The sequence below is a fragment of the Sturnus vulgaris genome, chromosome 16, assembly GCF_052056855.1.
Source record: "Sturnus vulgaris isolate bStuVul1 chromosome 16, bStuVul1.hap1, whole genome shotgun sequence".
In the NCBI taxonomy this organism is placed as follows: domain Eukaryota; kingdom Metazoa; phylum Chordata; class Aves; order Passeriformes; family Sturnidae; genus Sturnus; species Sturnus vulgaris.
This window is the reverse complement of record NC_142258.1, coordinates 4185115-4211308: the sequence shown is the minus strand read 5'-3', so window position 1 is coordinate 4211308 and position 26194 is coordinate 4185115. Positions and strand designations below refer to the sequence as shown.

General features: G+C 43.3%; 1 protein-coding gene across 1 annotated transcript in view; it reads right to left on the bottom strand.

Moving 5' to 3' along the window:
* The window catches only part of GNA12 (G protein subunit alpha 12), a 40889-nt gene extending 15687 nt beyond the window's left edge, over positions 1-25202 (bottom strand). The window contains exons 1-2 of the mRNA XM_014870449.2: positions 24867-25202; positions 13071-13286 (exon numbers count right to left, since the gene is read on the bottom strand). Coding sequence (XP_014725935.1) covers positions 13071-13286; positions 24867-25187 — 537 coding nt within the window. The 5' untranslated portion in view covers positions 25188-25202. The remainder of the gene's footprint in view (positions 1-13070; positions 13287-24866) is intronic.
* Between the last annotated feature and the right edge of the window lie 992 nt (positions 25203-26194).

Sequence of the window (26194 nt, the reverse complement as noted above, 5' to 3'; positions counted from 1 at the left end):
GGAGCTGAGTGAGTGCACGCCAGGCTCAGCTTCTCATTCCAGGCACAGGCAGCTCAACAGCCCAAAGGCAACTGGAACACCACTCAAAGAGCAAAGTCCCGAGCTGCAGAAGGAGGGATGGATCCAAGATTCTGGCCCATCACCAGCAAATTATCCCATTTTTTCTCAGTGGGCAGCTGCCACGGAAAAATAGGCATTTTCAACTACCATGGCAGAATTTAGAAGCAACTGGATGATTTTACATCCCCTGGAATGATGCACAGTCCCGTTACTCCGTGACCCCATGCCCATGCTTTGTTCCCAGCAGGTCAGAATGCAAACCTGAAACTTGCTCTGTTTACAGGAGACATCTGCAGAACTAGAACAGACAGTGACAAAAAAAAAAAAAAAAAAGTACCTTCTGAATTAATCTAGTCAGCAGTACTGACTATCTGATCAAGACTAAATCACAAGTTTACCAGTGAGTTTCCCTTTCAAACCTTATCAGATCAAGGGATGGGAAATAAATATCTCAGATCTTGTGGGCTGAAAAAGCAGCTAACACCAGCCATGAGAGAATGTTGAGCTTGGACTTTTCCATGGCAGGTGGCCAGCTGGAAAGCTCAGCAACTTGGATGCACTTACAAGAGGCATAACCTTGAGTATCTCGCAGAACAATGCTTCCTGCTCCACTTACACACCAAAGATTTGCTGCAGTGTCCTAATGCTCCACTTTCTGGGGAAATATCAACTCAGACATGTCATATTGAAATTTGTCTGTTGTTAAATGGTGACTGTAAGGATTGCAAAGTGTCATTTGTCCTTCATATTTCTTTAAAATTTTGTTCTAAATAAGATTCTCATTTTGTCTGTATGTACACAGCTGAGACATTTTTAGATGGGCAGACTAAAATGATGGTCTTGCAAAACTCAGAAAGCTGCTCAGTATCTGAGTGTAAGGTTTTAGGTAAAACAGCTAAAATGAACTTAAGTCTTAGCTGCACTCAGGTGTGCTATTTAATAGTTTGATTCCTATAAAATCAAGTGTGTAGAGAATAGAGTGAAGAAAGAAATTAAATTCCACCTTGCTTACATTACTCTGAAGTTGTGCCCCATGCCCATTACCTCAGTGCTTGGCAGGGTCAACCACAGAGAACACAAGGCTTGCAAGTCTGAGGGATTCCTCAAGGCAGCTTCACATCTCATTCTCAAAGATCATTTGCCCCAGAAACAAAAACCTCCCTTTTCAATAAAAGTTTGGTATTTTTTAATTCTAAGAGACTTAAAACTGACCAGCTTTGAGGTGCAGTTTCTGCCTGTTGTTACCCTGCTTGCCTTCCCAGTGCCTTTCCAATCAGTGCAAATTCTCATCCTGCTCTGCACTGAGAAGCTCCTCTGCACCTTGTGTCCCTCACTTACATCAAGACTTGTATCTACCAACTCTGACCTTCACACACACCTGGAAATGCCCCAGACCAAGCTGTCTCATGTCACATGCCAAGAACACTTATTTCTTTAGTTCCCAGTTGTAGTTTGGGTCTGTGAGAGGCTTTCACCCAAGCAGTGACTGCCCTCTCCACAACCTCATCTCTCCTTCTCCAGTGCCACTGACAGCCCTCCACAGATGAATGAACCTCCAAGGACCTTTGGTGACCTGAAATAAACTTCAGTTTCCATTCACAATCAAGTCAAGTTTCTCTGTGACCATATTTATAGGCATTATCTTGCAAGGTTTTTTATCTATTCACATCAAAACATAACAGCTATTCTAAATATTCTCTCCCTTTCCATCATGCCTGTTTTGGCATGAGGAGGAGGAATTCTCCCAATCTGCACTTAAACCTTCACACTATTGATACTTCAGTATGAAGATTTCATGCAACCTAAACTACTTTTAATTTAATTTCAGAATTTGTTCTCTTTCAGGTCTGAAAATAAATCTAAACATGAAATCTTAGATTAGAAAGAGGTGACAGTTTCTATCCTTAAGGCCTCAGCTACACACAGAAATTAATCAAGCCACAGTGGAAAATGAAGTGAGTTTAACAAACTTTTCCAAGCTGTTGAGCAGACTAGCCTATAAAAAAAAATCCTAATTAAAGCCTCGGTCACATCCTACTGAACTGGAGAGAGGGCAGCAGTCCAGCCACGTGGATGGGCAGCTGAACTCCCTGCAACCAGGAATGCATGTGCTGGGCTGGAAGAAGAAAGGCACACAAAGAGGATATAGTAGGTGGCTCTTTTGTCTCCTGCCCACATCTAACACCATTACTGATCCACTACTCCACTCTGACCAGACTGAAACCACATGGATCAAAGTCTTGAACTCAGAGGTGGAATTAAATGGGAAAGAGCTCCATCAATAAACCACTGCTTTTTCAGTTTGAGATTCTACTGAGTTTTCCAAAGTAGAATTAAGCGAGTATCAAGGGAAGCAAGTCAAATGAAGAGCTTTGGGGGCGGGGTGGAGAGCAGACCTTCTAAGGACAAACAGCAACAGTTTGTTCAGGAGGGAAGCCAAGTGAAGCACAAGTCTGCCACAGTCTGACTGCAGGAATCTGTGTTGTATACAGAGGAGACATTCGAAAGGTGTCAATAAATTACTTCTCAGAGCAACATGTTTTCCACTCTCTCAAACAGAAAATCTTGCATGATGTTTCCAAGAAGTTTTCCTGCCCTCCCCCAAATCCTAAGTCAATAATAGAGCCAAACAGGTTTACTCCTCAGAGCTCCTTTAGGTGTAGCTGCAAACTACTGAGAAGTTGGGGACCACGCAGCCTTTGTGACAGAAGCTTTTGCAGCAGTGCAGCTGAGAAAGGAGAAATGAAACACTGACCTAACCCTACTCAGCTCTGCTCCCTCCACTAGTGAGTGTTTGCTTATCAGCTGGTTGGTTTGTGGCACTTTGGAGCACTGAGATATTTCCTGGAACAGCATCACATTCAGATGCGTCTTAAGTTATCTGTTCTATGGAACCCTCCCCTGTTGCACAGCTACCACTGCACATAAACCCAGAAGTCAAAAGTCAAACATCATTTCTTCCTCTGCTCATGTCCTCCTCCTCCTCACTCAATACCTGTGAAGCAGAGCCTGGATTTGAACAGTCTGTGAACACTTCAGATACTCCAGAAACTTGGAACACAAACACTCTTTGAGGTTACAGGCATCTTATCTTGGCATCAGGAAAGGAGCCATTGCTTGGGAGAAGGATCAGTGAGACAAAGGCACTGTGATCACTCCTCGGCAAGCAACAGGTTAAGGCAATTGGTGCCCACCTGTGATGGCCCTGGCTTGTTCCTTCCCCAGCAGCACAGCATGTCACCCCCTCAGCTGTGCTCTCTCACCCCCAGGCTGCATCTGCCCCTTCTCCAAGAGCAGCTTCCAAAAAACTCACCCAACATTAGCAAGAGCATAATGCAAAGCAGAACTCCCCAAACCACCATTTCCTATTGCTCACCAGGATTACTCTGTCCAGAGCTACAGCCCAAGGTAAGCTGAAACCAAGAGTGGTTTGCATTCAGTGAAACTCTCCATGTTTTAAAGCAAACCAGGCTTGTTTGGGAGACAGCAGGAACAGGGGAAAAAACAGAAGAAAAGTAGGCTCAAGACATTACAATCTTTTTGAGAAGTCTTTGCAAAAAAAGTCAGGATTTGGAAGGGTAGCAAGGGTACAACATCACCACCTGAGCAGGTTAATGCTGCCTAACCATCCTACCTGCATTTTCTTTTTCAGCTTTCTGTTAGGTCCCATCTTTTAAAGAACGTGGACTCATTAAACATAATTCACTGTCTTTGTGACAAGTAAAGAACAACTTCAAATATCTGCTAAGCATAAAAATGCAGAACATATGCCAATTAAGACTGTCTCGTAAAAACAGACCTAGTTTTTAATGTTTTGCTTATTTGTTCATCTGTTTGTGTTACTTGTTCTTGATCCTACGTAACTTACAATAAATTAGGATATTCAGGAAAGCCTGAAAGCATTCATTACCCGTTATCCTATTAAATTCAGTGGCCCCTTTGAAAAATCCAAGCCTTAACCTCTTACTGTATTTTCTCAAGGGAACCTTTTAGAACATTTTTAAAGACACTGTGAAAACACCCTTGCTCGCTGTCCCAGTTCTAGGTGAAAAGCACAAGGTTTGGTACCAATAAAAAGCTGAATGGGTACCAAAAGAAAACTGAATCACTACAAAGAACATATAAATGAGGTACAAAAGGCTGACTTGTAAAACTGGAACTTTCTGAAATGCACAGTCAGCACTGCTGCTCTGAGCAGAGAGAGCCATGTCAGGGAGACAGGCTTAACAAAACCAGTCACCTCCTCTTGGGCAGTGCCTGTTTTTCCCCCCCAGTTTCCAGAAACCAACCACAGGGTCAGAAAAGTGCTAATACAGCACACAGCAAGGAGCAGGAGCTCTCCCTTTTCCTTCACACAGCTAAGGCAGTCCTAGCTGGATCTGCAAGTAGTGCACGTAGCTTTCATACACCAAAAACTTTGAACTCTACACATCATGGGAACACAAATATAAGTCTCCTTTTCAATTGTATCTTTGAGACTGAATGGATGAAACCAGTCTGACAAGTGGAGCCCTTCTACTAGAAATAATATTCTTTGTTTTTAGGCAGATAAACATTAACATATATGTCTCTGCATAATTAAATATTTTTGCAGCAACTTAAATAAAAGTTGTGCTTGTGCTACCATGGCTTTTACATAGATGCTCATTACTGAATATGTGAGTTCTCTCCTGCCTCCACCAAATTTCAGAAGGAACTCTTCATTAGACTCCCTTTGTCATTCAAAGAGTGCACCTCTAAATGTGCCTAATTTCTCAGATTTCTGGAATACATTTTCATTATTGGAATTCTCTAAGGTGATACTAGTTGCCAATTTTAACGTCTCCTGAATGACTGAGGTCCATTAGAAACTTTCTGAGTATGAAATTAAACAGCATAATCAAAGCCAAAGGCTGCTCACTGGGCTGGATTTGTCTCTGCCCAGACCTTTCCTGCACACTAGAAAGGGATAAAGTGATTACTCCAGTGGTTTGTAGCTGCAGTTGGGTACTGGCTCAGACAGCCTGAACTGAAAGTTTCCTTCCTTGTTTCTCACAGCATGTGCCAGCATTTCTTGATGGGAATGCAAAGATTAATTACAGCTGTACTTGCTCTGAACAAATCCTCATATTCAATACAGTTCTGCAAGATTTAGAGTAGCACTAATTAGGGCTTAGAACAACAATTCTGCAAAGACAAACATACAGAGTATTTTTTCTAATTATTTTATGCATAATAAAACTAAAGCTTCTTTCCAGAACCAAGGTGGCATTTATTCTCAAGAGCTGAGAGCCAAAAGGACCTTTCCAGCCTAAGAACATTAGATTTAGTGTTTCAGAGCTGTTGTTGAAGGTAAGACAGCAAACAATAACCACTTCCATATGCACACAGAGAAGTAAGGGTGAGCAAAAAAACCTTTTGGGACACCCAGACAATTCTCTAAGGGGCTCAGTCACTAAGAGGTAAAGACAAAAAATGTCTGTACTTAGTAAAATACACATAAGGAAAAAGAAATCTTTCAACCAGAATAATGGCAATTATTAGGCAAGAGGGAAATGCTTCCAATGAATTTTCACCATGGGAGCTGTAAATATGAAGTTGTTTTTCTCATGTATCTTAGCCACACCAAAAATACAGTCAAGATACATTGGCTTCCAAGGGCCAGTAGCAAAAAGCTCCTACAGGAAGCCTTACATAGTACCAGACTTTTAATCTGCCTTCAAGAATCTGTAATTAAAGGTAGGTCCACACTAAGTCTGAATTTCAGCCTTTTGGCACCCACAGAGAGCAGAGCATTAATGAAGTGCACTAATTATACATCTTACAGACTTCGGAGGTGATTTTGCCCAAAGTTTTTGATCTTTAAATAATGTAAAAATTAAAAAATGTTTGAGTGCTGGGAATTCACTGTACAGAATAGCAGGACAGCCAGTAGCACAGCTCTTTTTATTCAGATCCATCTCAGCTCCCATATGGGTAGGCATATCAATTTCTTGTTATTCACTTATTTATTATGTATGATCTGCTCATTACTTTCCAACTTATCCTCCCAATTCCATGCAGGCTACATTTCACCCAGCTGTTGCACTTTGTCATAACCTAAGGTCAGGAGAAATTCATAGAAGGATTCTTGCTATTTTTCCACAGAGCATTCAGCACTCAATGCTTGGTTGAGGCTTCAGGCAGGTACAGTAACAAACTGCAATTCTCCAAGACTTTTCCACTTGCACTGTTTTAAAAAAGTCATCATTCATGACCTTACTGGTTCTTCTCATTTCTCTCCAAGAGCAGAAAGTATTTAAGAATGGCTAGTAACTGTTTTACCCATCACAACTTCCTTAGGTTGGTTCTGCCTCAGAGAACAGCTCATCACTGAAAAAAGATTTGGCAAGAGCAGATTTTGCTAGAATTCAAAATGATTTGCAGTGATTCCCGAAATGGCAGTGAATGCAGCCTACTTGAAATGCAAGTTCTTCTCACCTCTTGTTCAAAGGCACCTAGAGCAAAACCAAGAGTACCAAGTGCAGCATTCCTTGCTGTGGGTGACAGCCAACATCTCCAACTCTGCCTCCTGCTCCAGCTCAGTCCTCAGGCTGAATCCCTGACTGTCAAGACAAACTGGCACAGCCAAAGCCCACACGGCTCCAGGAGCTCTCTGGTGGCAGCAGGCCCATTAACATATCTCATTTAAACATTTATTTTCAGAATATAGAAAATATAAGACTGAGGACTGAACTTCTGCAGATGCAAACTGACAAACTCTACAGCCTTAGCCAGTACCCACAGAATTTTGTGTGAAGGTTTCCAGCTGCATTTTGCTTTGCTATCTTTCAATTTTTAATAAAAGCTAAACTATAGCTCACTAACATTCACCTCCTTTAACAAAATGCCAAACTTCTGTTGGAGGGTTCTTATTTGAGACCTTGCTCTGAAAAAATTTTCCTATTTGGTCATAGAGACAGGATTAGAAGCCAGGGACTCCAGCTGCTAATCCTTCCTGCTGCAGAGCAGCCACCACACTTTGCAGTATTACACTTAAACAAGCAATTAACTTCTCCTGCTGTACAAAGATGAGCCAGACTCCATAACCTGACCATAAACTTTGGAGGTCTTGGGATTGAAAACAGAACCAGGACTAAGAATTTAAATCTGGATCTCTGGCCACTTAATTGCCATGATACTGGCCCAAAACCTTGCTCAGATATTTAACTAAGGAATATCTTCATAACTCTCCCTTCCATACGAGCCCAGAGCAAGTCTGGGATCTTTTGGGTTAATATCACATCTTGTATCAGAGCTTGTATTCAGAATTCTAACATAACAAAACTAAGTTATAATTGACTATTGTTGTGTTATATATATAAAATACAGCATTATCATTCCTTACATGTACTAGCTATGATGCAGACAAGCCAATTTACCATCCACAGCTTCACAATTAGCTTCAAAAAGAAAGAATATAATATTGTTAGATACAGATGTACTTGACTTTCAGCGCTAATAGTGTGCAAATACAAAAAATTAAGGCTCAGCAACAGCAAACATGAGTTTCTGCTTTGTAGCTCTACTGTCAATCCCTTGTTCTGTAAAAAATTTTGTGGGTTAGAGTGGTATGTCCCATCCAGATCTAGAAAAGAAAACAAAAAACCACGTAACTTCCCAGAAATAATTTAGTTTCACAGGAGTTCTGCAAGCTAGGAAATACCCATGCAGAGCTCAAAAGTAATTTGGCAGCTGCTGCCTAGTCCCAATTACATGCATTAAATGGTAACAAGATTTCCCAGGCTGGCACTTTGAACAGTGTGGTTATTGCCTTTGTACATCTCACCAGCATTGGTCAAGCCTCAATGGATTTCACTGATGAAATATGAGTTTCACAGCTCTGGGAAAAAAAAAAAAAATCACCCTTGCAGAATAGGCAACATTCACAGTCTCTTGTGTAAGCTCATATTCAAACAGTAGTTTGCAAAGAGAAGAGCTCATTTTTGTGTTACAGCCAATTGTATAAGCTGGGCTTGATTTGACACTTGGTATTTCCTCAAGTGCAAAGTGTTTTGCAGCAAGGCACAAGTATCCCTGCATTTCAGGGCTCTGCCATATGTGCTGAAGGAGCAAATTGCCTACAAACATGCTTTTAGGGCTGGCTGTACTCTGCACTGCATCTTAAAGGGAAATCATCAGTTAGAAACTTCATACTTCAGGATTCAGGAAATCTGTTAAAGTGCACTGAAAAATTCTGACAAAATACAGCCCATTGCTGTAGATTTCATTGAATGTATCACTTCAAAAGTCACCTACTTCTCACATTAAGTCAGTTTTCTGCTGCCCCATCTCTCAGTTCACTTGGCTTCAGTCAAATACTGCCACAGAATCTCCCAGTGCCTCAGGGGCCAATATACAGCCCAACTCCTGATTACATCACTGCTGTACTGAGCATTTCTGTGCAAAAATAAAGACATTTATGCCACAGTTTGTCTCCTCTGATCCAAGAATTAGTGTGAATAACTGGTGCCTTCCCTGCACACTGGCCACAACACACAGCTGACTGCCTGTGAGGCTTTGAAGCCATCAGCTCCTTGCATGGGGAGAATGAAACAAAGCTCTCCTCCCCCGAGCAGCAGGCTGCTCCCTCTGCAGTGCTCCAGCACACTGCCTGTCCTGGCAGGCAGAACTTCACCAGTTCCAGGGTCTGCTTAAAGGAAAAACTACAAACCCCATAGTTAATTCTCAGAGGAGTCACCCATGTCCTATTGCAAATATCCCCCAATTCCCCCCTCACCTCTTGCCCAGAGAATGGTGAATGAATATAAAAGTTAGGGTCTTTTATTAAAACATTTTCCAGAGTCTTCCCACATCCAAGGCTTCAGAGGCTCTCAGTATTTGAAGTATTAATGGAAGCGTTCCATACAATTCCCTGTGCACACATCTAAAAATAGCTATGGACACAGTATTAAGGTTTTTGTCTATATTTGCAAGAGTCTTACTTCCCTCTCAGGAACCACAACTTCCTATAAATGCTGACATTTATTTTTTCTTTAAAAAAAGAGCTATTAAAACACCAGAAAGTCTTTTAACAGTGTAGGGAACATCAGTAATAATATTAATACATCAATAACAGTAATTTCAATTGATATTCTGGTGACAGATCATGAACATATTCTCTATATCAACAATGTCAATTTTGCTCTAAGAACTGATAAAGCCACATGATGGCCTTGGCAGATCTGCTCATCACTATCCATCTGTTCTGCTCGTGACAAAAATACAATTTTTTTTCCCTGATAAGCCCTATTTGTCCCATCTTTACCCACAATAACATCAAGCATGCCAAGCTGCAAAAAAATCAAAAGAATATTTAACCTTGTGTCAGACATTTTGTTCTGGACACATTAAAGAAGAAGTGAATAGATTATCACATTCTCATAGTAGAGACCTGAGAAGATGGAAAAAACCAAAAAACTCCCAGACTACAAAACAAAACAGAAACCACATGACCAAAGCAATTCCTACCTTGGCCTTGGTCTCCATGGTTTATATTTCCTTTATGAAAGGAAATGTCATTTATGGGTGAAAAAGAGCCTGCAGATGCACACACCCAAGCTCCCAAATATACCCAAGCACCTGTCACTCCTTAGGCTCAGCCTGAGGAAGATGCCACCCTTGCAGCTCAATCCAGCTGGGAATGCCACTGCCCTTCCCCAGGAACCGTTCCCAGTGGGATTTGTCTCCCCCTGCTGGGACTGGGGGATTTGCAGCCCCCTGCCCAAACTACTCTCCAAGGAACGAACCCAAGACATTTGGAGACTCCAATGTATTCCTTTCTAACAGACAGACAGAAAACGGGGTGGGGGGATAATGAGAGCAGGGGAGAAGGGAGAAGAATCCCATTCCGATTACAAAGGAATTCCTATTCCAGTAGTTAAAAAACGAGGACAGACTTGACAATGGAAGCAAACATACAATGAAGCTTTTGTCCCCAAACTACTTGGCTCCCATACAAGGAACAGAGGAACTTGGGTCTGGGGACTGGCTGGGGCAGGGGGAGAGGCTGATGTTTGTCAAAAGAAAGCAAAATTGGTTTGTCTGCTTTAAGAAAGGCTGGGAAGACAAAAGCGAAAAAAAAAAAAAAAAAAAAAGCAGTCTGCTATTGTAGAATCCACCCACTCACTTCTGAAACGCTCAAAGACCCAGACAGGGATTTACAACCAGCACTTGTAGGCACCGAGTATGAAGCAGAAAACACTCAAATGCCCAGAGGCAGCTTCTGTGGTGCCAGAGAAGCAGCTTTTCGATTGCACAGGGTTATGGTCAGGGCCGTTTTCTTCCAGCAAGTTTGTTACTGCTGAGTCAGCCACTGAGCTGGGCATCACAGACCGGAGGAAGGCACCTGCACACTGCAATTTTCAGCTCTAGTCAACCAACCAATGTGTGTTCCTTTTCAACAGTCACACAACTTCCTGGAGAAACAGAGCATTCAAGAGCAGACCAATAATCTACATCTTTGAAGCCAAAATAATAACAATGATTAAAAAAAGCACTGGTGTTGACTGCAAGATGAGGGTCAAGAAAACGCCAGTGCTGAGTGGAGTTGTTTTTTCAAACAGTGTCAAGGCACATTCAGAAAGATCACAGTAATGTAATGCTGCTAAATTTTGGTGATGATTTAAGAACTATTTTAAAGATAATAAATTCAGTTTAAACCAAGCATATTCCATTTAATAGCTCGCTTATACTAGGGAAGAAAGAGAGTGCTGATGCAGAGGTTTTCTTTAGCCTGAGTTAAAATCAGTTCAGAAAAGATTTATTTTCTCAGAGTCCACTATATCTGGCTTCTATTTATTTACACAAGTCTATATCCAGCAAGGGTATAAACTAAATGAAGGTATGGGTTTATACATATCATATGCAATTACAAATTAGGCATCTCCTTAAACCACCTCTTTCTTTAAAACGTTATGTAGTTTAAATTTTTTTAAAGGAATTGTACAGTTGCTTATTCCCATATACTCAGGGAATCAGACTTCTGAATTTAGAAGCAAGATATGGAAACTTGTTCAAAACATTAACGTGTTAATAATTTGTTTAATCCAGAAGCAGCATTTGTATCCTTGAGACCAATGTACTACATTTAAAAACCTTTTATGCAGCCAAGTGGTTCTTTTTAGTTCAAAGTGAGGTACTTCCTAATCCCGTGGTGATGCAGCCTGCACAATAAAATAACAGCACCCAGATTTTCATGTTGTCAGTGCCACAGGTGCAGGACTGGGATGGAGTTACAGAGTTTTTGTGACACATGTGGCCGCAGTATTGACAGGGTAACAGCCCCGGTGCCCCAGTAACATCACAGAGGTTACACCAATGGCATCCAAAAGGATGCACCGTGGAACTGCAGCACGATGTTGGAGATGACAGCATATCAAATGATCAACTTGCATGCCTCTCTGCTTTGTTTCTGTGGGGCTTTTTTATTTTTTTGGTATTTCCTGTTTAATCCTCTAAGCCAGGGAGTGCAGAGGTAGGCCGACTACTTTTGGAACGCTATTTATTCAACAAATGGGACTTTTTTCCCCCCAGTTTGATACTACTTTATTGCTAACCAGTACAGGAATGACCCTCCCACATGATCCCCATCTGAATCTCCCACTACAAACAAAATCCATGCTTGACCATAGCATTTCCCAGGGAAAAAACAAACAAACAATCTTAACAGGCTGCTGATGCAACTATTGCTTACTATACTGGATTCTCTTAGCAGTTGTTTCATGGCAAATTCAAGTTCCCCATGGCATGAACCATCGTTTTATTCCACATTTGAACAGTGCTTAGAACAGCAAAGCAAAGTCTACAGATGCTAGGAATAATAGAACAATTAACCCATCCTCCCTCCTCCCCCTGCACATCCTTTCCCCCACCCCCAGTGCTGTAACATGGAAATTGTTTCATTTTTAGCCTAAGGAAGTGAGGTTTATCCAATCATCCTGTGACAGCTTTACTTTGCCATTTCATTTATTCTTTACCTATTTGGCAGTCTCATGATACTTCAGAGACAGATTTCAAAGATATGAAACAACAAGACTCAAAGAGGCATCTTATTAGTGGAGACAGATGAGTACCTAAGGGCTGCAGCATGAGTTTAACTACAGTACCAGACACTAGAGAACCCACACAGGGAAGCAGCACGAGGGAACAATCAGAACTTCACTATTCAATCTACCAACTTCCTTTGTAAAAGAATCTAAATGAGACTAGGCAAAGCCATGTTTCTGTCCTTTAATCCCCCTAATTAAACAATAACATACCAATTGTGGTACCAGGTTGTCTGGATCAGTACCTTGCTCCACAGAACAAGGAAGGAAAAGAGAAGCAAAATAAATCCTCTCCATTCTGTGCAGTGCATATGAAGAAAAAGGAGTGGATTATGAGCAGCTGTCAGAAACATATCCCATACCAGAAGTGCAGCTATTTTAGCACAAGAGCATGAAGACCTAACAAGAAAAAAGCAGGGAAGAGAGCACATTATGCTCACTGTCATCTTTCAGTTGCTTATCCAAGTTTCACTTGCAGACGTCAGGATGAAAAGAAACAGTCAGGGAGCAGCAGCAGGAATGGGTGTTGCATTTACTTCAAAAGAGCTGCATGCAGGAAGAGTTTGCCAGTATCAATACAGTGCAAGCTGGCAGGACTGGAAAGTTACAAATTAAGTGTGCCTTCATCAGTGACCTACTATGAACAGACCTACTGAGCTGCTAAAATATTTTTAGTTCAACCAATTCCTGCCTTTTTTGGTTCCTCTTGCTCTTCCAGTTTATCCAGTCATGTGCACTTTTCCACTCCCTCTTACTGCCATGTAGTTTTTCAAGTTTGGCTCCAATTACCACTTGTTTCTGCTGCTGGAGTGCTCAGATTTACAGCACTCCTACAAACAGCTAACAGGGTGGCTCCATCTTGCACGTAGCAAGCTGTCTTTCAGCTGAAGAGAGATTTATAGAGCAGCACTTTTCTCCTCCCACCGTGCACACGGCCGTACTCACCAGCTGATACTCGCTCCGACGGCTGAAGGCTTCCTTGATTCCCGAATCCCTCCAGAGTGCACCCAGAGCAGGGACATAGAGCTGGAAGGTGGCAGGCTCGATGGGCATTCCAGCTTTGTTTTCAAAGGCCATCAGAAACATTCCATGCTTCTCATTCTCTGTGTACTGCCAAGGGATCCCCAGTTTGTCCCGTGCGTCAACCAGAACCCTGCAGCCCTAAAGAAGGATTCAGATAAAAAAGTCAGTGATAAAAAGATTAAAGTGTAAAAGAATAAGGATTTGAAGGTAATTGAAATTTTTTTTTTTTTGACACTGCTCTGGTGAGACTGAACTCAGGAGAGAATCATAAACATTGTTTATTGCAACATCTCCAACAGAAATAAGATAGAGCCTGCTACTGTAAGCAACTTAGCCACAAAATATTTCCCCAGGTGGAAAAAGTATTAACGGCAACAGCTAATGGCAACAAGCAGTGCTACCAACAGATAATGAAAGTAAACATCAGTGAGAGTATGAAAAGTGTCTGGGAATTAAGGAAAGTGTCTGGGAACTAATGTGTGATCATCATAGCCGTAGTTTTAAAAGTAACACCATGCCTGAAACCATGTTCTTCCATCTTTTTCTCTGCATTTGGGTTTCTGACACCAAAAAGGACATCCCAGCTTTCTCAAGCATTAGGGAGATCAGAAGAGCATCACAGGACTGAAGACATTGCATGGATTCCAAGCTGCCAGTCTCAGGAAAGCAGATCCAGTTTTCCCTCTGAATCAGCTTACTTTTTGAACTTGCCACACATTTGCTAAGCAATGTGTGACAGGTAGGTTTTGCTACTCTAATAATGGAAAAGAAATCTGGAAGCAAAGTGATCTAGTTCTCAAATTCAATTGGAGATTACTGAGCTGATTGTTTTCACATTTTGCAGTTTTTACAGAAATCTAATTTCATACTCATGGCAACAAGCCAAACACATGAGGTTAAAGAAATTTGAAACTTCAGTCTTGACTCCAACTTCACCTGCAGTAAATAGCTTCCAATGGTCAATACTGATTTCTCAATAATGAGCCCCATTTTAGTAATGGATAGATCTGCTCGTGGTGACTCAGCACCTCAACTACTATGGAATTCACAAGTAAAATCTGTGGGTCATACTGGATTACTTTTCTCATTATGTTGATATTCAGTTCTAGAGATATGAAAATAAATAAAATAAAAAATATCCAAAAGTAAATTCAGTTACACACATGAGCCTCCATATTACTGATCTCTTTTTTTTTTTGCATACTTTAAGCTATCAAGACTGCATGTATGTTTTATTAACACTTGAACCTTTCTGCTCTCCAGTCCTTTAGCAGCACCACACAACAACAGCAGTAACTTCCCAACAGCAACCAAGATTAGAGAGGAAAGTGAGAAGCAACTTAGTGGAGTGTCATAGAATAGGAACTCAAAGCCAAGTGTCGTGGCTGTCACTATCCAACAGTGCTCCTGAAGAGCAGCTTCCCAAAATTGTAAATATTTATGATTCTCCACTGATTGTTACATTCTCTACTTTATGAGAAAAAGTATCCCCACAATGCCATGAAAAGACAAAAATCAAATATATTTACTAACTGCTGCTTTAAATTCCAGACATAACTATTTAGTAACTCTGTCATACAGACCAAAAGCCAACTCTCATTCCTAGTTGCAGAGTTTATCCCTTTATTAACAGAAGTCTTTCGATGATTATTTGAAAGGCACTAACAAACAGAAGCATGAAAAACCCACTTATAAGGCTCTGTCTCTGAACTGCAGATGCCTCCATGACATCTCACAGCTTCAGACACTTTTGCAAACCACCCCATGCACACACCCCCATCTTGGCTGCAACTGAAAGACAGGGTCAGCTCCCCACTATGCCCAGTTAAGAGCTTGGGAGATTTTTCCAGAGCACTTTGATGACTGAGACCAACAGGACACAGTTATTTCTAGGTGTTTCATGCCAGGTTTGTCTCTGCTCAGTGAGAATTGTTGTGTATGAAATGGTTAATCAGCACTGTGTGTGGGACAGTGCTCACCATCTCCCCAGCCATTTCCCCATGGGTCACCACCTCCCCTCGCTGCCCTGGGCCCTGCACAGAGCTCCCAGCCCACGCAGCTCTGACCTTTCTCCTGCCTGGGCCCTGCAAGATCTCCCCTGGCTGCTCAGCTCCAGCCCTGGGGCTGGATTAACCCTTCTCCACCCCACAGGCCCTGCACAGCATCTCACAGGAATGGCTGCGGGTCTGCACAATTCCCGCTGGGATAAAAGTGCACTGCGAGCTCAGTCCAAGTGCATTTCCCCACACTGCTGGCCTGACTTTCCCTGCTCCCACTGGAGACACAGAGGCTCTCAGGAGGCTGTTTGTTGTTAGGGAAAGTTTCATTATTTGTGTGGAGTAAACCACAGAATAGTTTCAATCAAGGGCATAGAGACTGCTCCAGTCCTGGAATAGTGCCTTATCTGCTGGCTGCTGCTCAATGGAAATGCAGGTCTGACCCTCCCTGAGGCAGGAGAGAAAACTAAACTTAGGTTCCACAGACTCTGTGGGAGTGGATTAACCACTGTAAGGTCACCCATGGGGAACATGTGGCATCAGCACCTTCCTCTGACCGTTCCAGAGACAGGGATGTTGCCACCAAGTCACATGTAGAGCCTGACCTAGGACAATGCGATTCATTAGCACGACAACAGCACTGACACACACTACACACAACATGAAGAAAATTAAAAAATAGCACAGAGGCTAGCAGGAATGTCCTGTGCACACCCACAGCACCTCTCAAAGATTTTAGAGCATATCTGCTTCAAGATGTGTCTCTAAAACACATCAGGAATAAAAGCTTACATAATGAGAAGAATAGTCAATGCTTCTTCCTCCCAACTCTTAGCAGTTAAAGTGTGACTCAGCAGAACCCCCAGTAAAGTGAATCTAAACTTAATATTTCTCCATCTCCACAAAACAGTTCCATAAATGCTACAAACAGATGTCAGAAAAATGAGGAGAAGCAGAGGAATCACTAAATTTAGATCCTATATACAGCTATTCTTGCATCTCAGACTTACTGGTAACACTGTATTTTGCAATCTCACTGAGCATTAGATAATCCCTGCCTCATTAATCTACAGAGCAAGTTACCATAGGAAAGGCTTCCTCTTACTGGAAATACAAGCAAGACACTTTTCCTACCCTCTCCTGACAGCTTTTCTGATTTTCTGCTACTATAAAAAATTTCAATTCACTCTTTCATTTGCAAGGCTGAATACCACCAATTACCATTCTGTTTTCAAATTTGGACTATGGAATAAAAATGAAGCAACAACTTTACATGGGAAATAAACTTCTGAACACTTCAACTAATTTAAAGCTTTTGTGCTGTAGTTAAAGCAGGACCCGGAATAACTACAGATGGAAAGAATTAAAATTCACAGATAAGGATATTGTCAGGCATGAGAAAATAGGAAACCAGCAGCATAATGGAAGTACCAGCTTCCATTTCCAGGGAGGAAAAAATAGGAAATTCTCTGTTTCATTCCTTTCTTAATAATTTTTAATATATTCAAGTCACTGCATAAATCCCTGGCATGCACAAACCTGAATGGAATCAGGGTAGAAGAAGAAAAAGATGTAAGATGAGTGTGATGAGATGTACCTCATGAAGCACCATATCTTATACAGAAGAAAACGCCAAGTCTAGAAATCCACAGATTTAAAAAAAAAAAGACAACTAAGGCATAACACACAAGAAATGTACAGAAATTACAAACCACTTGCAGAAAGGGAATAGACAAAGACTATTTTTCTTCTTCCCCTTGCTACACAAACATGAGTTATCAAACAGTTCAAACTCAGAACCTACACACCCCCAGCCAGCCAAATGCATTTACACAGGATGTTGGCCAAAAGCATAAGTGGACTCCAAAAGCCATGAAGAAGAATAGATGGAAGCAAAGTCCAGAGAGGACTATTCGATTACATTCCAGATGCAAATCCTGGCTCAAGAAGTTTCCGAAACCAAAGGCTGCCAATAACTGGAAGAGCACACCAAAGGATCACATTGCCTCGTGCTCGTGGCCCATTTTGGTTGTGGGTTGTTTTTTCATGTCACAGACAAAGGCCAAGCTCCTCGGCCTGACACAGCACAGCTGTTTGGAGCACGTTTGCTACTCACCAGCAGGAAGGCTTTATGAGCATTGACAGAAATGCTCATTACTAGGACTGGCTCAAATACATTTGTTCTCCTTTACTTTTGAAAGCATCCTAGCTTTGAAAAAAAATCCAGGTTCTCTTGTATTTTTCAATAATAATTAAATGAATTTGTGGGAATTATTAGAAAGGTTATCATGAGCTAATGTCACTTGAAGCCAGAGATGTTTGCCAATATAGGACAAGACGTGTTGCAGTATTTAAAGAGCAGCGTAATTTAAGCACATTTTACATGTGCAGTTACACTGCTACATAAAACACAACACTCACTTTTTAAATTATTCATATGCTCCAGTACTTGAAGGATTCATTATCCCTAAAACCTCACACCTTTCAGCAGATGGACCAACTCAGAGGCCAAGTGAACACCTCTCAATTAAGCACCAAATGTAAAATTGGCAAAACAGCTTTGGGGAGCACTTGGTCAAAGGCAAGGCCAGGTTCTTCCATGCACACACTGGCAGTCAAGTGATCAAAAAACCTGATTCAATGTTACAAACCTGCTCAGAGTTCGTGTACAAATAGAAGAGTCTCCTACAGGACATTTTCTCAAAATAATTTTAGGGAACTACTACTGGGTATGAGATCAGAGGCAACAGAGTAACTGTTACACATGAAATACTACAGCAGCTACTTTTTACACTTGTACCCATTAATACAGTTTAAACTCACAGCAATGCCCAAAATCTCCAGTATCTACATATCAGTTATGGGCCTTATTGTCCTGAGAGAAGTGCTGATCAGTGCTGAGCACTCCCTGGGGGACTCCAGGTCACAGCTAACAGGCACTGCTGTCTTCTCCTACAGCTGAAAACCAACAGGAAGACCGCAGGCACAGGGAAACTCCAACGTGTTTCCTACTCGGCGTTTTTCCTCGTTGTTGACAAGGAATTAGCAAAAGCCTGGGGATCTCATGTCACAGAGACCAATATGAATCTGAGCTGTTGCCAACAGGATTGCTCCCACCTCAGCCAGCAGACATTCCTTGGAGCCAAAGGACCAGTACAAGGTGATGCAGCCATAGGAACACAGGTATAGCTGCACAATTTTTAAAAATAAAGTTGTCAGTGTCAGCAAATATAATCATATGCACTGTTTGTAAATTGCTGTCTGGAACACTGCAGAGAAGGTGACCTACTACAAACAGACTGATACTAAGACAATCAGATTTTTACAGCACACTATCATAAAAGCATTAACAGAGTTTTTCTTTGATCTATGTCCTTGGAGCATTACAGCCAAGCAGCAGTAGAGAACCCAATGTCATTCAGGATAAGGTTTCACATTACAGAACAGTCAAAAAACAAGGTACCATCCAAAGAGGCATCTTTGCTGGCAGTGGACTTCCACTCTTTTCTGTTTGATAGGTTTGCCATTTGCCTGAGCCCACAATCCAGTGAGCAAACACCACCAAAACCTGGCCACTCATAAATAGAGATTTCCAGTGGCTATTCAGTTTGCTGTGAGGCGAGACACAAGGGTAGTGCTGGGAGCAGCACCAGTTGGCCCAGTTAGACAACGCAAAGGCTCCCCAGTTTTGCCTGTCCTTTCACCACTCACATATTCCAGTACCACCCAGGTGAGAGCAGGGTAAACAGCAAAGATGACCTACCTTCCAGCCCAGCACACAAATAAAAAAATGGAAACAAAGGGGAAGTGTCATTTACCTAGTCCACAGGAACACAAATATTAAAAAACATTTGGATTAGCCACCGAGTCTCTGGATTGGGAGCAGCAGTGATGTCTGCTTGTCTGGAAACTCTGAAAAGAGTCCTTGTTTTTGACTGAACTCAGCAAAATGACGATAAATGCAGCAGAAGGAAAATACTCACTGCAAACTTTACTTGTAACTCGGCACAGGGTAGAGAGATGATGACCTCAGACATGACGAGTGGCGCAGGACCTCACAAAAAGTTCCCAGTTAATGTTTTCAGACTTGTATTAGCAGCTTTCTCCTTGCCCTGAGAGCATCCCACCAATATCAGTTCACAGTTAGTTCATGCTTTCAATACAGGAGACACAGCATCTGCAGTTCCAAACGTACCCCTGCCATGCTGCCCTCATTGATTCAGTCAGGACCCAGCACATGTGCTCAGACAGAGATTTCAATGCCAGGGTGGAATTAGCTCCTGACCTTCATTAGGCTGAAAAATCCCAGTCAAGTGGTGGAAACTCATTTGGAAACTCTGCAGCCTCCAATTCCTTTCAGCTTTTTCCTTGTTGGAATTTGCATTTAACTTACTTTTTTCAGACAATGTAAACTAGAGTGTGCTCCGAAGTTTTCCTGTAAACATTTTTAAGAGGACAATTTCTTAATTTTTTGCCAATACTGTTTCCAAGCTAATTATAAAACTACATGTATAGTTAACCAAGTGAATATAATGTAAGCTCCCAAATTTAGTCACTCCAGTGACTAAACGTTTGTCTGGAAGACATCAAAGTATGTGCCTGCAGTCTCCAGGGACTAAGTCATGTTCTGTAATACTAATGACTACATCACAAGAGCATTGTGAGCTCCATTTTGGAAAAACTATGAATATTTATAATTTACTATTGACCATTACTCCTCTTCCAGTATCTGCCATGATTTAGAGATTGCTGTCTCCCAGCCCGACCAAGAGACACCCTAAATGCAAAGGGACCACCAGGGTTGATGGAATTTACATTTAAGACATAGAAAATACATCAACTGGAAATCAGTACGAGATCCATTGATGAAATGAACCTGGAACAACAAGATCAACAAGACTCATCTGGGTTTTTTGTCTCTTCTACATAAACCAGTGAATCTTATTTTTCTTAATAAAATAAGCTCAGAGCAAAGATAATCAAAATTTAAAAACTGTTCTAGTACAGAACTTTAGCACTTCTACATTAAATTTAAAGGAAAAGATTCTAATTAACCACAGTCCCTATACTCTCCTTGTCATTCCTCTGAAAAGCTGTTCCAGCAGAAAGGAGATTGACACTGTCCTGAAACCAACTACTCAAACAGCTGGATCCCAGCTCCGAAGCAACAGATGGAGTGTGACCATCATCACCTCCTAATGGGTTTCCAAACTCATTTGCATGGAAACCCAGGGAAGCGAGGAGTCAAGACAATTTAAAGAGTAACTGGGGTTTACCTGATGTATTCCCCCTGGGTTTGTAGGCACTGGAAGAAATATGCTTACATTAAAAATGAGTAGTAACTTGGTCACTTGCAAGCGTAGCCCCCAAACAAACTGAGGAATAATCTGTTTCCACATCCCAGAGTTTGTATCTGTACTTGGCTGAAACTTGAAAGTTGCAGCAGTTTTCTTCGTTTGTTTGTTGATGACAGGAGGTACAACCAACTTACTTCAGCCACCATAAATAGAATTTAGGTACATTCAAGGTACACAGAGTCCCAGCAACAGTCCAGGTTTGGTATTAACTGCAGAAGTCTAAAGTTCTTAAAGCTGCCTTCAGCACAAGCCACTGATTTTGTTTTACTGCCACTCATATTCGTGCTGTCAAGGAGAAACGCTCTCAGGTATCCCCTCGTGTATTGCAGCTGCACTCAAAAGTCCCAAAGGAGTGCTCCTCAAAGACTTTACATGTTCAGAATCTTTCCTTGTTTTTTCCCCACTCAGGTCTCACAAATGAAATTACACCTAATTTCCTCTGTAGTCCTTCCCTCTGTAATTCCAGTCTTTTCAATTTCTTAGTCAATTATTACACTTCAGGCCACAAACAATAAGAAAACACTCATGGATATACTGAAACTTTGAGCTGGTCTCTCCATTCTCAACAGGAAAAGTAACATTACCAAAAGAGCTCAAGAGATTATACTTCAGGCTTCTAAAAGCTGAACTTTTTCTCTCCAGATCGAAATCTCCTCAACAAGCTGGTGCAAGTACCACTCTGGCGCTTGTAGATTGCTGTAATTATTTTCTTATGCAACTAAACTGGGTTTTTTTAAGCAGCATGATATTCACATACTTGAAACAAAAAAACATTTAGACAAGGAACATCAGAGTTGTGACTCGTTGAGTGTCTGAGCTCTTTAACTTTTATCAAAGGAAGCAAATAGAATAGCAAGGCCAACTCATCTGTTTTGGATGGAAGGTATCAAAAGATTCCTGTAGCTACAGTTGAAAAGCATCAAAATACTCTGTAATACCACCACACATTGCTTAGATTTGAGACTTAAGGTACATGAAAGTTTTCCAAGTTTCTCTGCATAGCCAGGAGTCACCTTAAAATTCAGGCCTCAGCAGTCAGACAGCCCTGTCCTGTGCACTTTCCTTTTCCAGGTGGGTGTGCTGAAGTCCTGAAGCCTGTGTACTCATACCAGAAGATTAACACTACTGCTTTTCACTTCAATCATCAAAAAGTTCCAAAAAGTTACTTTGAAACTTAGCCTCGATTAACAAGCAAAACCCGAGTTAACCGATGACTATTTACCTTAAACCAAAGCAAAACTCCTGTATTTGAATACCATCCCACAAATGCTAGAAAAAGCTAGCAAGGCCCTGAACCATCACCTGTACTAAATGGAAAAGTAAATTCTGTATCATAGGTTTATTTTGCTTCAGCATTTTGTTTCTGACTAGGGTTTCCCCAAAATGAGACATGAGAACCAGAGAGAACAGAGTAAGCAAAGAACTCGGCATTAAGTAGATATCAGAAAAGCAAGAAGGTGAAAACTCAAAGTGGAAGCTGACACTAATGGCAATTCATACTCAGCACTGTTATTTTCAAAGAGGTTTCACATTGTGTTCTCTGAAGCAGTTTCTTCATTCTCCATAAGCTGTACAGTTGCCTAAACACTACTGCAATAAGTATTTCAGAAATATCCAGCACTGTTACAAGAGTAGGAATGCTCCTTCTTCAGACAGAAGTTTAGTCATGGCTGGAAAATGAAAATTGACCATTTAATCCCGGAGATTTACGCTGCATTTCTAACTCAGATCTCAGTGTTGCAGAAGCTTAGCAGGACCATTGTCCGACCACGCTGAGGACTGTGTGGAAAAATGGGCTAAGGTTGCCGCAGCTGTACTTCACAGTGTCACACAGATTTAAATGCTATTTGATAGGATCATTTCCACTTCACATTGCCCACATATAGTACTAAAAACTCATCTGAGATCTTTTATTGTCGGTTAAACACATGGCGATCTTGGCTTCATTAAGTCTTAGCGGGTGATCACTGAACTTCCTGAAAAAGTGAAAAGAACCTGTAGTCTAAACACTGTTATAGAAAGAGCAGCAATCACGTGCACTTGACAATTTACATTGTCAAAGAAGCTAAATAAGTTTACTTTAAACACTGGATGTTTATTCACAGAACAAAGTTTAATGCAAGAGAATATTACACAATTACCTAAAATGAAAGCATTGACAATCACTCTGTTTTGAAAGCCATTATTCTGTCTTAGTATTTGATTTCTTCCTGATGATTATGGCAGAATATCAAGGTGTTATCAGGTTTCTCTCTGATGAGCAAAAATGCAAACAAAACATCTCCTGCCTTCCCACCAGAAAACTCTTCCAGCTCTCTTTGTTTGCTTTTCCTCCTTCTGCCTACTTTTCCCATAGTGACTATTCCCAAGCCATTCCCCAAATATTTATGGGGGAGTATAAGTGGTATTCTTGCATGCAAGAGCCACCTGTATTATGTGGAGAAGCAAGGGAAGGAAGAGTCTGACACATACCTAAAGGAGACCCCTAACCTAACCTTAACACTTCCAAATCACCACCTGCAAGGCCGAAAGGGCGATCAATCTGCTGAACCATATTAACACACTTCAAAGCTACTTCCAAATTTTATTTTCAGGATTAGAAGAGTTTAAAAGGCTCAACTGACACAGTCTAAGAAGAGCTGTAAACTACTAGAACACCTGACTGCTATCTTGAGGACCAGGATTCTACTCTGAATATTGCAAATCTCCCCAGAGCCATCCAGCAAACAAGTGTTTCAAGTGTGTGATTCTGCCTCCCCTACTCCAAGAAGGAGACACTTTCTTTTCCAAAGCACACCAAGTTCTACTGCTGAAAGCTCTACACCTTCTGCATACATAAAATATTACATCATTTTACCATAACTGCTACCTCTTAGACAACTTAAAGAGGAAGGAGTCTCAGATTTTTTCCATTTTCACAAACTGCTTCCCTAAAAGCTTCTGCTATTACTTCAAATTAGTAGCAGTAAAACAAATAAATCACTGACAGGACCACAATAAGCATTAAGAGCTAAGACTTCTTATTTCTAGGCATATAGATTTAAAAAATCATAACACTTTCTTTGCTCACAAAGCTACAATAAGAGAGAAGCTTCTGAATTTCAACTTTCTTGCAGCTAATGGGCTCCAGCCTGAAAATGGACAACAAAAAAGGAAAAGAAAATTAGACAACCATTTTCCTGATCATTAACAGAAGTGAAAGCCCTTTATGGAATAGCAGCATTCTTAAAAACAAGAGTCATTGTATGCATGCACTTATTAAGTGCACATAAAGCTTCTATTTAAACGCAAATCTGGAAACTCAAAAGTAACTCGTTATCTTTAACTTGCACAGTTCCCTTTCCTTTAACTTTCTATGAAATCTCACAGAGCCTCACAAATCCATGCCCACAAAAGAATGGAGATGGCCCTACAGAAAAATATAGGCAGGAAAGCAGCATTTCTTTTAGGGAAAGATTATGAAGACGAAGAGAGAAACACTCCCGAGTGAGCATTTCATGTATCTTCAGGTATTTTCTGAAATGTGAACACTTCTACCCGCACAGGGCATCAACGCTTGTATCCCTGAAAGGGACAGTATTTCTCAAGGCTGGTTTTCCCTAGTTAGAGAAATACTGGTCAGTAGAACAGGGGCTCTACCAGAAGCTTTTAGTCTCCAGTCAATAGGGACACACACTGCCAGCACTATAAAACCCGCACACACACTGAACTACAACTTTCCTGCAAAGGCACCAAACCAAAGTTATTTCCATTTCAGCTCCAGGTTTGATGAGAGCCCACACTGCCCAACTCTGTGGGCCTACACTCCCCTCATTTCTAAAGATGCACCAAGTTAACCACCACTCGCAGCCATAACATCTGTACGAGGGCCCCTTTCTTGTCCCATCTCGAGGTGCACAGACTGGGATACTTTGCAAAAGCAGATAAATTCCTCCTCATTTCTTCAAATCTTGAAGTTTCTCCAATTCCGAATTCGAAGATGCTCTCATAATGTTTTTCCAGAAGGCAGGCCACACCTATATCCTCTTTCCTCTGCGTTTCCACAAAGCTTGTCTCAATCCCCTTTGCAGGGAAATTTCCTTTGAGCCTTTTTCTCGCAAGCCTTCAGCCGGGAAACGCCGGAACCCGCATTCCCCGGGCCCCCCGCAGCACAAAGGTCCCCGCCCTCCCAAACACCTGCACCGAGAGCCCTTCCCGTGAGGAGCGAGCACCGAGAGCCGCGGCGGGGCAGGCGGGGGGCGCAGCCGCCGCCCCGGCAGAGCTCTCACATCCTTTTCCGACGGCGACTCCGGGCACGGCCCAAGCTCCCGGCGCTGTGGGATGTGCCGGCGCCGGCCTCCATCCCCCCCTCCGCCGCCCCTCACCTTGAGGATGTTCTCGTAGATGGTGGCCCGGAACTCCAGCAGCGCCTTCTGGTCGAACTCGCGGCCGTGGATGATCCGCATCTGCTTGAGGAAGGTGGACTTGCCGCTCTCGCCGGCGCCCAGCAGCAGGATCTTGACGAGGCGGCGCACGGCGCGCCGCTCCCGGGCCAGCATCGCGTCGATCTCCCGGCTGCGCCGCCGCGCCTCCCGCTCGGCATCGCGGCTCCGCTCCTTGCCGTCCCTCCGCGGCTGCTCCCCGGCGCGGCCCGCGGCCTCGGCCGGCAGCAGGCAGCGGCTCAGGGTGCGCACCACGCCGGACATGGCGGCGGCGGCCCGGCCGGAGCGCTCACAACGCCGCCGCCGAGACCCCGAGCTCCGCCAGCATCGGGCGGAGGCCGCCGAGACGCTGCGACCGGGAGGAGGAGCAGCCGCAGCCGGGGGCTACGGGCCGGGACCGCCCATTCCTCGCTCCGGCTCGGCGGAGGGAGGGAGCGGCCGGCCGGGGGAGGGGTGGGGGCGGCAGGGCGCGGCCCGCAGGCCCTGCCCGGGGAGGGGGCGCGGCCGCTCCGAGGGGCCGCGCGGGGCCGGGGGCGGCGGGAGGCGCCCGGAGCCCTCGGCGCGGGGTCGCGGCGGTGCCGCGGCGGGGCGGGGGACACGCGGCCCCGGCCCCTCGCACAGCGAGCGCCGCCGCCCGCGCGGGGTGGAGCCCGCGCCGCCCTCATTGGGCGGCAGCGCTGTCGCTCATCGCATCCGTTCTCCAATTGGAGGAATCGGCACGCGGGGCGGGGCCAGGCGGGCGACGCGGCTCTGGGCAAGGCGGGGCGGGCAGCGCCGGGAGGGGGGCGGGGACAGAGGCGCGAGCACCAATCAGCAGCGAGAGGGCGTGGCCTTGCTGCTGGGGCGGGGCCTGAGAGGCGGAAGGAGAAGGCGGGAACACTGCCCAGGGCGTGACGTCACGCCGTGCCCCGTTTTGTTGGCGTGACGTCACGGCGCGTCCGGGATGACGTCAGGGGAGCCGCGACGGCGGGGCCTGGGCGGTCTCTTGGGGTCCCGAGCCGGCGGTACCGGGGCGGTGTTTGTAACATGTGGGTCAGAACCCAGGGGGGTTTGTTCTCACCAGAGCCAGCTCATGCAGTAGAGTCGTGTAATCGCTGACGTCATCGGGGAGCACACGTCCATAGCACTGCAGCATCCGTAGATCCTTACTCAGCCAGATGAAACTCCACCTGGCTGCCCCCAGGAGCTGATCCCGGGTGGATCCAGCCTCTCCTCTGAGATCCAAAATCCAACACTCAGGGTGAACCCTCTCCTGTGGGGCAGGGACACTT